This window comes from Electrophorus electricus, chromosome 6 (assembly GCF_013358815.1).
Source record: "Electrophorus electricus isolate fEleEle1 chromosome 6, fEleEle1.pri, whole genome shotgun sequence".
In the NCBI taxonomy this organism is placed as follows: Eukaryota; Metazoa; Chordata; class Actinopteri; order Gymnotiformes; family Gymnotidae; genus Electrophorus; species Electrophorus electricus.
The window spans coordinates 10,086,526-10,100,355 of NC_049540.1; the positions used below are offsets into that span (position 1 = coordinate 10,086,526).

General features: G+C 46.2%; 2 protein-coding genes across 4 annotated transcripts; both read right to left on the reverse strand.

Annotated features, from left to right (window-relative positions):
- Positions 1 to 268: 268 nt before the first annotated feature.
- On the reverse strand, positions 269 to 9,482 carry mepce (methylphosphate capping enzyme). 3 transcript variants are annotated; one of them, XM_027025232.2, is made up of 5 exons: positions 9,393 to 9,482; positions 5,717 to 7,741; positions 4,562 to 4,780; positions 2,439 to 2,562; positions 269 to 2,088 (listed from the first exon to the last, which is right to left on the reverse strand). In XM_027025232.2, exons 2-5 carry the CDS (start codon positions 7,691 to 7,693, stop codon positions 2,036 to 2,038), a joined length of 2,373 nt encoding a protein of 790 aa, XP_026881033.2. In that variant the 5' UTR covers positions 7,694 to 7,741; positions 9,393 to 9,482; the 3' UTR covers positions 269 to 2,035. The 3 variants fall into 3 exon arrangements, with proteins under 3 accessions (XP_026881033.2, XP_026881032.2, XP_026881031.2); XM_027025231.2 differs by lacking the exon at positions 9,393 to 9,482 and adding an exon at positions 8,015 to 8,571; XM_027025230.2 differs by lacking the exon at positions 9,393 to 9,482 and adding an exon at positions 7,881 to 8,004.
- A 1,126-nt stretch (positions 9,483 to 10,608) lies between these two features.
- Positions 10,609 to 13,510, reverse strand: her1 (hairy-related 1). The gene is made up of 4 exons (XM_027025236.2): positions 13,408 to 13,510; positions 13,028 to 13,123; positions 12,814 to 12,907; positions 10,609 to 11,802 (listed from the first exon to the last, which is right to left on the reverse strand). The coding sequence occupies exons 1-4, from the start codon at positions 13,447 to 13,449 to the stop codon at positions 11,039 to 11,041; spliced, it is 996 nt and encodes a 331-aa protein (XP_026881037.2). The 5' UTR covers positions 13,450 to 13,510; the 3' UTR covers positions 10,609 to 11,038.
- Positions 13,511 to 13,830: the final 320 nt, after the last annotated feature.

Sequence of the window (13,830 nt, forward strand, 5' to 3'; positions counted from 1 at the left end):
ACATCACGCCACATGAAGAGCGCGACGAGACCAAGCAGCTCTCATCTCAGAATGACCACTAGAGGGTCAAGGAGACACGTGACTAGAGGGGTTTCTGTTCCTGCTGTGGGATTCTGTTATGGAGGTTGTGTAAGATTCATAATACGGGAGGGTTGCGCAGTTGGGCTACAGATAGGTGCGCTATAAATGCTTACGTGACTACTTATTAAAAGCTAGTCCTGAATAAACATTTCAAATAACCAGAAACCGTTTAAGAATAGACACGGTAAAAGAAAGGAACGTGGTTTATTATCCAACTACAATTATTTATTGATTTCAACAAACATCTTTCTGTTTAACATTCAGCTGCTTCAGTAAGGATTTATACCTCGTTTATAAAATACTCGACTGGAAATCAGTCGAGTGCGATAGAGTACAGCTCTGTCCAGGTCCGGACTCGGTCCCGTTCCCGGGGGACCGACGCCCTCGTCCGTGCACAGGCGGCAGGATCCGAGCGCCGAAAAAGCGCCGCGTAGTTTCATGGCTCGTCTGCTCGGCTCGAAATCCGAACAGGCCGCCGCCTTGCGGCAGGGGAGGACGTGGTGCGGGGAAGGGAAAGAAAACGGGATTCCACTGCAAACGAGTTAAACCGGCCGTTATTTCGTCTTGGGATTTGCACGCTCAGAATACCTTGCTGAAAAGTGCAGTCGAAGAGCCGACCACAAAACCCGCTGAGGTCATCCAAATCCGAGCTGCGGTCCCTACCTTTTCTCGCTAAATGCATGTGGCTAATTGAGTGAGTGTGCGTTCGCGCGCCTACTGGTTTCCTCTGCGCGAGAGCGGTAATGAAGGCTCACCTTTTCTCTACAACCACTTTATGAGCCACACGCTAAGTATCTAAATATTCAGACATAGGGGTCACGTTTCACACTTCTAAAGACCATCGTTTAGGCTCCCTTGCGATGTCAACTAATCTGCAGAACGACCAGTTTCATACTAGCGTCGCTCTTCTGAGTCACGGTATCGGTATAGCAACATCCGCACGTACAAAACCAACTATTTTGACGTGGCTACAAATGCTAAAACTAGAACCAACACGCACACACTGAAATAACTCCTGGCTGTTAAAGACCCACAGGTGCTAATGCCCACCCTACCACACCCCTCTTAATGAAGTGATCTGATTCATTGGTGCAGCTTTCAAACTAGCAGAAAGCAAAATGTTCCAAAATGAGGTTTTATTGGAGAAGGAGTCATGAAGTTAGACTTTAAATGTGTGAGAATTAAGAGTTGGCCATAGGGGGAGTGGGGTTACAGTTTGAGCATGTGTATTAGTCTAAAAAAGACATTCCTGTTCAGTCGTAGGCCTGCTCCCACATCACCCTGCACTATCACACCAGTGTCTACGAGCTGGCAACTGCATTTGTTTCAGACTTTCCAAGGACAAAAACAAAAAAACACAAAAAAAACCCAGAAGTGAACACCAGACTCCAGCTGGAGGAAAGAAAGTACAATCCAACAGACATTGTACAAGCAACAATTTAAACAAATCCAAATCCTCTGCTTAAACATCAGGGGGCAAAACAAAGCAAAATGCGCGCGTGCACACACGCCCCATTCGTTATGGGCGGTCAGAATGGATCAGGTGTGATCAGTTTAAAAAGCTGGAACACTACAACTCTTTCTGTGAAGGGAGGAACTTTACCCATGGGTCTTTCTGTGAAGATCCTGGTTCTTCTTTGCTACAAGTCATGAGTTATAGTAGGGCAACAGAGTGGCTTGCTACAGACACCCTGCAGGGGGCAGTGATGAGGGGGTCATCTGGGCAACAGAATGCTGTTGCCCCCCATACCCATTTACCTCCCTTCCCCCAATCACACGGAGTATGAAAGACAGGTTCAAATTCCCTGAAGTCCAAACGCTCCCTTGACCCCAATTTGAAACGTACAAAAGGATGTTTAGTTGATGCCTTGGTTGCGATCCGCTGGCAGACATGTCCTAGCAAACCTTCTCCTGTGTGTGTGAATGATCTGTAGGCAGCTCAGTTTTGAAAACCTCACTTTTGAGGAGCAGATCCTTTGTGAAACAGGTAGATCGGTCTTTGGAAACCTGTTGGACAGGATTAGAATTAAAAAAAAAAATGGAACGAGAACTTAATTCACACAATCAGCCTAACCTGAGTTTCCAAGCCTAAATCATGTTCTTTTCATTATTTATTAATATGAAATTAGACAGATGTCCATTTTTCTGTTTAAATTATACATCAAGTAAGCATTTAAGGTTTACAATGCATGCTCCAAACATCGGTTTTTAGTAACCTTTTATACTGAAAGTGTTGTCTTACATGTACATTGAAAAATGCCAATTTTTAGGAAATCTATAACCATGTCAGGACAAGAGAGCAGAACAGGAAGAAGGATTCTACAATATTAGAATGATTCCAAATTTAGGTCACTGACCTCTGTTTGAGCTCTTTGGGGTTCCGATGAGCTCATAGCTGGAAAAACCAACCTCAGTGGTCAGATAGGCGGAAAACTGCTCCGGCTTGAATCGGATGCTGTAATAGTTCTTATAGATAGCCTCCTGCAAACAAGTCAAAACCCACACATTACTGCAGTGACCCTCACCAGCAAGACTGGGACCTTATGGCGTCATAGCTACAGACATATCCTCAAGCCATCTTCCACCATCTATGCACCACAGGGGTTGTTCAATGCGTCTCAACACTCAACGAGGATTCTCCCACATACATGGCCGTCCCCTCACACACTGACGGGAGCAGGTCAGTGCCGGCCCGGAGAGGCCACTGCGCCCATGTAGAGGGACGTTTCTCCAAACCCCCAATGGGGTAGTGGGGATTTGCCCATGGCCAGTGTGAGCCCTGCAGTGGGGAAAGTAACAGCAGCTAGGAAGGGTAGTGGTGCAATCCCAGCCAGCTGGCCCCCACAGCACAGTGCACAGAGAGAATGTTTCAGACCAATGGGACACCAACTACCAGGAGAGCAGCAGCCAGCAGAACCCTGGGTGCACACTCACATGCACTGATGGCTTTTCCCTCAGTTTCTGTTATTCATTTCTGCTGATCTGCCACTTGCTCAAACCATGTCCAGCACCCATTCCCCCGAATAAGTATATAAAAGGAATTACAGAATAATAATGGAAACACCTAACAATGTTAACATAAGAAAGAACTTCAATTCCACCAGTGTGTTTTGAAGGTTTTTTTATACATCACTAATCTACTGCACCTGAGGGACACACTGTACATACATTAGGTGAATTAAGAGACAACAGTCTTGTCCTTGGCAAGTCAGAAGTCACTTCTGTTTGTAAGCTTCATAAAGTATCAAATTTGCAGCAGAACTGACACCACAAGATAAAAATTCAGAGCTGACTAACTGCCATCATGACATGGCCTAAGAGTGTCTGGGAATGTTTGGTTTGCCATGCAGATATGTTCACAGCCCAGATACGATCACAGCTGAGACATGTTCACAGCAGGCTTAACGCAGGGCTGAGTGCTATCAGACGATTCTGCCACAGCTCTTTCCATCTCAGTCATTTTCTAAGCTGTGTGGGTTTGTCACACTTTCATACTATGTTACTCTACCATCTCACCCTGCTATCGGTCCTTCCACATCAACATCCGCCTGTACACAACCGCCTCTGAGTGCGACTTTACTTTCTAGTCTAGAGCTACCACACAGTGAATAATGCAACTCTGGCCTTTCAAACTCACGTTCTCTGAGGTCAACAGTGAGATTGCCGCCTGTAGACATCTTCCTGTCTGGATGTGGAATCCAATCTTGCGTTCAGTGATCACTAGTGGGTATTACATCAGTTAATGCAAATGGCAGGCAACTCTGTCAACTCATTCCTAAATAAAGGAAGGTACACGGTCCTGGGACTGGGTGGAGAAATGCTACTACAGAGGAAAGGAACCCTCAGCAGCATTTATGTAGCCTCACAGCAAGCTTCATCTGTGTTCTCACACACACTAAAGAACAGCATCAGCCCCCTGAAGGACGTTGTCATTAGCCAATCGGGTGAATCCAGCAAGGAAAACACTACTGCATTTATGTCTGACTGTCCTCCACAGGAGAGAACGTCTGTCCTGGCACCAAGTGGTGTAATGAACAAAGACGACTCACCAAGCACTTAAATAAATAATAATAATTTTAAAAATAAATAAATAAATAGAAACACCCCACCACAACAAACGAACAACTTGTACTGTTTTCCACTCTAGCTAGGGCCTGACCGTATTCTTGACACTGACATATGCGCGCATGAGGACATGCATTTGACAGACTACAAAGCACTTCTGTACACTGCTCTGGACAAAAGGTGTCTACCAAATGCTGTAAATGTAAATGGAGGAACATTACCTTCCTGTACAATTCCGCTCAAACCCAAACCTGACAACAGCTTCCTGATAGCTCACTTTTTCTGTGTGTTTTGAGTTTGAGCTAAACTCTGCTGAAGAGTAATGTTATGTTCCCTGTTGGAGGGCTGGAGATCCCTCCACTAAAGTCTTTGACAGTCACCTAGCAGGACTGTGGGCATGTATGTGTGTGTTTACCGTGAGTTTCTTCCTCTTGCTGTAGGAGGACCAGGGCTGCGGTTCAAGGATGAAGAGTCCACCAGGGCGGAGGTGGTGATAGACTCGATGGAAAAGGCGCTTGAGGCCAGCATCGCCCCAGTTCAGGTGCACCCACTTGGTGACACTCAAACACAGAACTACATCAAACTCTTCCCTCTGGGTCTGGAGCAGTAAGTCACTCTCCAGCACATAGTTCCCCTGGGGGGGGGGGGGGGGTTGGAAGAAAGAGAAAGAAAGAGAAAGAGAGAGAGAAAGAGAGAAAGAGAGAAAGAGAGAGAGAGAGAGAGAGAGAGAGAGAGAGAGAGAGAGAGAGAACATGAGATGAGCAATGCAAACTTGCCAGGCCAATACAGTTGTTCGTTTGAAACGGATTCAAATGCATATTGTAAGCACATATGAGTAATAGGAAAGAGACGCACGCGCGTAATTATTTCTATGTAGTGATGCAAATGGACAGATTGATAGATAAAAACAAACACGCGCACGCACACAAACATTGGTAATAGTTGAGCAACTCTGCCACACCCACCATCAAAATAAGCCATAGCGCAACATGTTAGTGTCGCGAGAGGAGAGATCACGTCATCGCAAAAATCAAACCCAAATACAAAGCACTGATTATGCTAAGCTAACAACGAGCTAAGCTAACGCCTTACGCTTCAGTGCAGAAGTTGGCGTGAGATTAAGGCCTCACCATTGAAAACGGTAGGCTAGGCTAAGCTAATAGTTCACGTCCAGCTTACTAATGTGCACTATCCGACACCAGACACGGACACTCGCGCAACAGAGAGACAGAGAGAGAGAGAGACTGAAGGAGTTTGCAGTCTTTTAGAGAGCAAACAGCAGTACTGGCTGAACAGTACTCTGAAGCCGTCAGACTGGCCGCCTCTGTCTTTACAGCCAAAACCAGTCAGTGCTCCATCATCCTGAAACCCAAGAGAAAGGCGCTTCTGCTGGGCTCACACACGCACAGGCTGAACAGTGCATAAAGACAACTGATGACTGGTCGTACACACTGAATAAAAATCTAACTACACTAGAACCTGTGAGACCGAGTCCCCTCAGATTTTATCATCATCATCATCATCATCTGCTGCACAGAGGGACGCCATGTTTCAAGCATTCCACCTTTACCTTCACAAAGGTGACGTTAGCAGGGAAGTCGCCCGGTGGCAAGGTGTGTGTGTCGGGGAGCGGAGGTGCAGCGATGGGCCCCCTGGACATGCGGAGGGAGACAGGGAATACATGATTCCCGTTGGGGGAGGCCACATCTCCCTTCTTGCCCACTTTCTCACTACCCGGATGGCCCGTCGTCTCCACAGCCGCGCTCTCTCCTTCGACCCATCCCGTCTCCGGGACGTCGTCTCCCTCTCGAGGCGTGTCCGTCTCCGGATCCTGGGCCGCCATTCCCTCACTCTCTCCCTCTCCTTTTTCAGCCTTCGTTCTTTGCTCCTCCACCTCCATGCCATCCTCCTCCTCCGCCTTCTCCCCGGCTTTGCCACCCTCTGCCTCCAGCCCTCCTCCTCCTTGTGCCACCATGGCCCCTTTCGCTCTGCTCCTGTCACTGTGGCCGGCGCAGCGAGCCTGAAGCGTGTGCACCTCGGAGAGGTAGTGCCGGATGTTCTGTCGGGCCGCGTGGATCAGCCTCCCATCTATGTCTAGACCCACGATGCGTGCTGGGCGCCAGCTCTTGGCGATGGACAGGGTCAGGTGACCTGTGTTGCAGCCCAGGTCCAGCACGGCCTTGCCCTGGAACCACTCGGACTGTAGGACATGCACCCGAGGGTCCTCACTCAAGCCTGGGTTCCGGTAGCCATAGTACTTGTTGTAGTTGCCATACTGAAACTTCTGCTGCTGCTGCTGCTGTTGTTGTTGTTGTTTGGGTTTCTGCCGACTAGGGGTCCTCTGCTGCCTCCGGTGGTTGGGAGGCTGATGCGGCCGGTCACTGGACCCAGCCTGAGTGCCCGTGGCTGGGGTGTGAACAGGCTGAGGGGGTCGTACTGATCCAGGAGCAGAACCTGGAGGTCGGGTCTTGTCCCAGCAAGGGGCGCCACTGCTCTCGGACCTGCTGGTGGTGCGCCTGCGTTTGCGCTGCCGGTGGGAGGGGGCGGTGGGGGCATGCGTAGCAGGGATGGTCAGTGTGGTGGTGTCTGATACAGGTGTAGTGGTGGTACTCTCCTCCCCCTCCTCTCGGCTGGGGACAGAACTCAGCCCACTGGGACACTTCGTCTCTCGGACGGGTACGGAATTCGACTCCACTGCTTCCTCCACTGTGGCCTTGGGCTCCTGGCTGTCCGCCACACTGCCCAACTTGAAATGCAGGCCTGAGGACTCTACTGCTCCTTCTGTTTGCAAAGCTGAACTCGTCTTACCCCTCTCAGACTCGGACGGGTCAGGCTGGGTCGGTGCACCGTCGCCCCCTCTCCCGGCTCCACCTCCTGCTGCTCCAGCTCCGCCGTGGTGCCTGTTCCGGTGGCGCCTTCTGCCCCCGCTGCTCTTCAGGGGCGTGAGCAGGAGCCCTCCGTCCCCGGCTGTGCAGCCATTCAAGTTGAGCGGGTCAGTGATGTCTCGTGGGATCAAGATCTCAACGGGGTCTCTGCTCTTGGCTGGCAGGGGCGAAGACTTGGGCGTCTCAGCGTTGAGCGCCCGGTTCACCTCCTCGTCCAGTAGACTGTTGAGGTTGAGCGGGTCAAAAATGTTCCCGCCCAAGAGGAAGTTGGTGGGAAGGACGGACTCGCTCTCCGAGTTGGTACGGCGACGGCGTTTGCCAAACATGGGGTGCTTGAAGCCGCTGCTCATCGTGCTGCGACGCTTGTTCAGCCGCTGCTGATGCTGGGGTCTGGGCTGCTGCACGCCATTTTGGCTCTGCAAAGCGGGATCGGCTGCAGCCACTACACCGTCGCTTGCAGGCCGACAGACCGTGTCAGCCATTTTGGGTAGGTGTTCATCTTCCCTGACAAGGTTTGTGACTGTTGTTTCTGGGGGTCGCTGGGAGTCCCTAGGGCAATGTCCTGAAAGTTCAGTGAGTTGTTGGGGTGGTGGGGGAAAGGAGAGTTCCCCCGACTTATCGCCAGATAAAGCAGTCTCTTTATCAACGGACATCTCTATCATCTTGGAGTAAGTACCGTGCCAGCTAGCATGGGGAGAACGGACATTGGTCTGAAACATAAAGAAAAGATAAAACATCAATAAGTTAACACGCACATAGACGTCCCTAGTTTAGGAAGAATTTTCTACCAAAACAAAGACTCAAGACCACACGTCCATATGCAAGTACATTCAATGTACAGTTACTTACAGCCAAAACAAACTGTTGGCAAGACATCAAGCTTCTTGATTTCAACTACTGCCAATATCAGATGCATGTGTCTAGAGCAGCGACTCCGCAAAAGAAAGTAAACGTTGCCTTTACGTCCGAAAGCATGAACCCACCTTTTTTGTGCGTGCCTTGTGCGTAACCCGCCCTCCACAAAACTCTTGAGGTCGCCGTAATTTCGTATAAACCCGCCTCCGAGCGTCACATTTCCCCGGAACTAATTAATAAGTGATAGCTACACCAAGACCAAGCTCAAAGCGATGGGACAGAGAAGAAAAATGTAAAAAAAAAAAAAAATTTAAAGTGTCTATTCAGGACCGGTCCCGGTAGGCTCACAAACAGTCCGGTCGCTACTCTCCGCCTTCTCTTAAAGCGACACAGCCCACTTGCCCACCTCCCTCTCCAGCTATTCTCTCTACGGCGAAGGAAAAAAAACACCACCCGTGTGAGTCCAGCAACTGTCGCGCTAGCGCTAGCAGCTCCGGGCTAGCAAACGTCAGTGAGTTAGCTAGCTAGCATGGCTGCTGGCTAACGTCATATTACAGATCAAAATAATCAGATTAAGGAGACACAACCTCTCAAAAATAAACATTGAATGAGTAAAAATGTACAGAAATATGGAATCAATGGATCTGTGTGAAAATGTGAATAATAATGACCGCAACCGGTTTCTTTTTTTTTTTTTTTTTTTTTCGTTTTGTTTTAAACTCCTATCTAGCCAATGGCAGCCAACTTTCCACTCATCTGCAGAATCTCGCTTTGGTGAGCAGCGGTCCTGCGTTTTATATAGTATTAGAGCCCTCGCGCATTTTGACGAGCAACCGATACAGCCAATAGCTGCTGAGATAGCGCGTAACTTACATTTCATAAACCAATGGTTTAACCTTTAGGGAAGGCCTACCCTACTTTTCATTATATAGGAGACCTGCCCGGTGCCTGGACAAAACTCGTTTATTTCTGTTACGACGTCACCTACCTACCAGAAAATATTAATATGTCTTATATTAATGTTCGGCGTCAAATAAACGTAGATTTGGATCATTTTGGTTATGAAAGTGTTTCCATTGTTAAAATCCTTTGACTGTTTTTAATTATTTTCAGGCTTCTTTACAGGCAACGAAAAGTCCAACTAAGCTTCTACACACCAAACGAGTAAATAGATCTGTGTTTGTGAGATTTCATGGACAGACTTGGTATTTATTGGCATGTATGACAAACGGTATTTATTCACTTTTGCAACAACCGTAGCATTATGCCTAAACTAACTTGTATCAAAAATAAATACAATCAATTCATGAACCGCTTCTGTTCCCTCCCCCCAATGTATGTGGTTAACAGATTAACCCTCAGAGGCTACCGGGAAATGCATTTTTTAATTTCCGCAACTTTCCCGTTTGTATTGTGCTGATTTTAAACTCGCTCTAAAGGTGTTGTTGAGCATTAAAATAAGCAAACAAACAATAACAACTACAACAGCAATAACGGTTAACGTACCAGGAATTTAACCGACGTTTTCCTCTAATGTAGACCTATAAACTAACATTAGCAGGTCCAGCATAGGATGACTACTACGAGAGAGGAAGTGCTCTAATTAGAATCTAATTTTAGGTATGCTAGCCTACTGTCATATAATGCCATACACAGATCCACCAGAGTAGTTCTCCTAAAACAATAAACGACCTCAACTATGTAGGCTACCCAAGGTGCGTTTCTCACCATAAGATTTTTCAGTGGCATGTACATATGTAGGGGTAATGATAAATAGTTTTGTGCTGCTGACCAAATTAGGCTACTGATGAACGTGACAGATCCCACTGACGCTTATTAAGGAATTTGTGACTTTATTTTGGGACCAACAAGCCTACCTTGCTATAGCCTACTCCACATTCCACAATAGCCTATACTGCAGACCACAATTACGGCCTTTCGAATTGGTGACAGAAGCCATACTATAGAAGCCTTTAAAAAATACATGTCGTGGAACTTTAAATGCTTTTCCTTGAACCGACATAAGAATAGGTGCTCTGATTTGGAAGTAAATTAAGATGATCTTAGTCTGTGGGTTATCAGCAGTAATTTAACCAACCAACTGCTTGTGTGGAGCAAAGTAAACATTTGATTATTTTATTTGTATAAAATATTTTGTCAAAAATGCTTCCCTTTTTCACTGGAGATAATAAATCTGAAATATGTGAATTTCTCTGTTCATTGGATTAAAAAAAAAACTTCAAAAAAGTATTATTAGGGATCTCTGAAAAGACATTACAAGTTTTTGAACTTGTCTGAACATGCCCAATGCCCAATCTCTTATATATAAGTAGAGAAAAGATAGCAAGAGTCCCATTTGTCCACTAGAGGGGGGTAAAGCTGCACCTTTAAAAGCTGCATCTTTTATCTTAAAGCTGAGGACGGAAACTGTCCAAATGGTCTAAAAGAATACAGACTAGACTTACAATATAATTTTTCAAAAGCCATCTAGTTAATTTTATGGTTGACTTAAAATACAAACAATGCATCTTTGTTGTTGCAACAATTTTTCAAAATTTATCACAGGATTTTCAAAAGAGTGTTCCTGGTAGGAGTGAATTACTGGTATTAAAACTTAAACTTTTCCTCAGGAGTACTGAATAAACAAACAAACAAATCAATAAATATTGAGACATTTATAACTTAACAAAAATTATAGCTTTATTAAGTGAAAAATGTGCAATTAATTTACAATGCTGTACATGAACTGGAAAATAAATATATTTACATGATTTGAATACAATAAAGATAAACGAGAGCGCAGGTAGATAAAGTCAGAGAGGAAAGAGGAATGCTGACTGAGACAGCAACTGCAGAACCCTTCAAGTTCGGCAGTGGCACGAGAAAACGAGCTCTTCTTACAACTGTGACTGCAGCTAAGTCACCCTACCATGCTTCAGAGTTGCCATAGTAACCTGTCTCTCACCTTTTGCTGTTACAACACATGGGAGCTGCGATGCCTCAAGTCTGTGTTGCCCTGTATGGATGCTGGGAGGTTACTTCTCGGACAGCCTGAGCTGTGACCGAGCTGTTTCTCTGCAAGCTCCACCCCCAGCATGGGCCTGCGACAAGCCGCAGCCCTATCGGAGGCCTGCGAGTCGTAGAGGTCTTCCTCACCAGGGCCTCCAGAGGCTCTGTGGCTGATTCTGAAACAAGGCTCTTCTCAGAGTCCGCGAGGCACAAGGTGCAGACGAGCCAGCCGCACGTGCCGGCGACGGGGGCCCGACCGGGGCGGACGGCTGCGGCACTGACACCAGGCTCACCGCAGGGGTGGACGCTGCCAAGCAGGAGGATGAGGAATCGGAAGAGAGAGGAGAGAGGGATGGGGGGAAAGGGAAGTGGCAGGGCATGGAGAGGTACGTGGGCGAGGTGGAGAAGGGCGGAGACGTGCTGGAGTAGCAGGGGGAGGGCGGAGGGGAGAGAGAGTAGGGTGGGGAGGGGTAGGGGTGTGAGATCGCCTGGCCTGTAGTGTGGGGATGGTGGAGGACAAACGAGCTGGGGTACAGGCTACTGGCGTAGGGGAAAGACTCTGTGGCTCCACGCACGGGCCCCATGGCGGACACATCCGTCCTGCAGTGCAGCTCTGGGCTGGGGCCCCAGGGGTGGGGCGGTGGCTGGCTGGGAGCTCTGACCTGGGAGAGGGCACCGGTGTGGGTATCCAGGTGGCGGCACAGGCCCTGGATGAAGCCATCCCTCTGGGAGGGCTCAACACAGTCAATGAAACTGGCCAGGCGTGAGATGCACTCCTGGAAGCCTGCCGTGTACAGGGGCTTGACGGGCGCCTGGGCGTGGAGCATGGCGGGGTCGTGGAGGGTGATGCAGGGTAGACGGGGTCTCCCGCCTGGCTGCGCAGGGGCAGCTAAGTCCTTGTTAGAGTCTGCTGATAGGTGTGAGGAGTGAAGAGAAGGCGTAAATGCAGTAAGTGAGAAAAGAGGAAAGAGGAAAACCCGGGAATGAGAAAAGGGGGAGAGCGATAGTAACAGTGAGAGAACATTAACAGAAGAAGAACATACAGATGCAGAAAAGTACAAAAGGGTTACAGGTGTGAAGGTGTTATAAATTAAAAGTAAATACAATTGTAATAAAAGGCAGAAGTGTCAGATGTGGAAAGATCATAAGAGTTATTGTGGGCATAGCGATTGATATAGTTAATGGTGAGGACCAAAGAATTTGGACAAAATGTAAAGAAGTGAGGAATAGATACAGAACAGAAGCCATGGATTTATCAAGGGGTGAGAAGCATTAGAGACAGGGCACGTGTTTGGGGGAGAACGGCAAGAGTTCAAGAAAGAAAACAAGTTTGCGTGAATGAAATGTGTAAAAGAATTGGAAAAGAGGGGAAAATGAATTCAAATTAGAAAACGAATTATTCATTTGTTTACATGAAATATTTGAAACAATTGAGTTTTTATATATATATATATATATATATATATATATATATATATATATATATATATATATATATATATATATATATATATATATGGCCCTATTCTTATATATATAATTTTGAGAAAAAGGCCATATGTAACGTTCCATTTGCTTCTGCAGCGCACGTTTTAAGTAGTGTTTTGCGCACACGTGGTCCATGTTGACTTTTAGCTTCTGCAAAAACTTGGCCATTAGCGAGATATCGCCAAAGTGATTTTACAACATCGTGTAAGAGCAACGTTTCCCCGAGACAACATAGCAATCAGGGAGGAATAAAGATACTTTTTTGTGTCCCACTGAAAGACCCTCTATATTTGGGTGCTATAACTGAAACGTGACGTTACTTGCCTAAGTGTAACAGCTATGCTTTATGTGAAGTAGAGCTAATGGAACTGCAGTGGGGTCTAAAAGATCACGATTGCCTTTCTGGATTCTGGTGGGTGTGAGACGTTACCTTTCTTTTCCTTCATATTACTAGCTTTCTTCTTGATGTAGTCGACGGTCAGTTCTAGAATTTCTGCCTTTTCTAGTTTAGGATTTTGTAGTCTCTGCGGAAGAACAAAAACACTTAATTCAAATGGAATGGATAACGGTTACGATTTTAAATCTGTAAATCAGCTGTTTTTTTTTCTGCGACCGTTCTGTGTGTAGAAACTTGGAAACTGTACCGAGTCCAGAGTGTTATCCAGAAGGAGAGTGCGTAACTCATCTAAACGTTGGTTAATCCGATCTCTCCGTTTCTTCTCTATAACTGGTTTTAATATCTGTTAATAAACGTATCAATTTGACAAAGATTATTTCTAATTTATTACATATAAATATCAACATTTGTTGAGCATTTATTGTAAGACAGGCTACCACGTTTGTGAAGGTTACTAGAACTAACGAGTTAATTTGAAAGATTTATATAAAAGTATTTATATTTTTATCTTAGATATAAACTTGTTTTGATAACGAAAGGAAAATTACAAAATTAACTCATGCGACAGCATTAAAGGAACTTTAATTGATGAAAAAAAAATGGTGATATCCAAAATGGAATACTTACTCTTTTGGATGTTCTGCGATTTGCCATTTTTGGAGTCCCCATGATAAATATCCTTTCCTCGCGGGGCAGCACCAAAAGAGACTTGTATTAAAACCCCAATGGATTCAGAAGAAACCAGTGCAGAATTATTCCCTGCTAAACCTTCTGTAAATGGCGCTTCAGCTGTGATGAATGTAGTGGTCACTGCTCTTATTTATAGGGAATTGCTGCCAGCTTCCTGTTGGTTGAAAGGTGTCAGTGACGCACTCAGCCTTCTGTTGGAGTGACCTCTCATGGCCCCATGATGGTTAAAATCGACCTCATAATATATGCCAAGATAAGAAAACTATAAACCAATAAGATTTTAACGAAAACTTAAAATGCTACCGTAGATATTTATTTTTAGATAAGATTTGTGTATACAGTGAGGGTTTTAAGGTTTTT

Coding starts and splice junctions, on each gene's coding strand:
- mepce (XM_027025230.2), bottom strand. CDS start 7,907: ATGTCTTGCCAACAGTTTGTTTTGGCT. Junction 2,563..4,561: donor GCAAGAGGAAGAAACTCACG/GTAAACACACAC, acceptor ACTTGTTTGCAG/GAGGCTATCTATAAGAACTA. Junction 2,089..2,438: donor CCCAAAGAGCTCAAACAGAG/GTCAGTGACCTA, acceptor CCTGTCCAACAG/GTTTCCAAAGACCGATCTAC.
- her1 (XM_027025236.2), bottom strand. CDS start 13,449: ATGGGGACTCCAAAAATGGCAAATCGCAGAACATCCAAAAGA. Junction 13,124..13,407: donor ATCGCAGAACATCCAAAAGA/GTAAGTATTCCA, acceptor GTTTATTAACAG/ATATTAAAACCAGTTATAGA. Junction 11,803..12,813: donor TAATATGAAGGAAAAGAAAG/GTAACGTCTCAC, acceptor ACCTATCAGCAG/ACTCTAACAAGGACTTAGCT.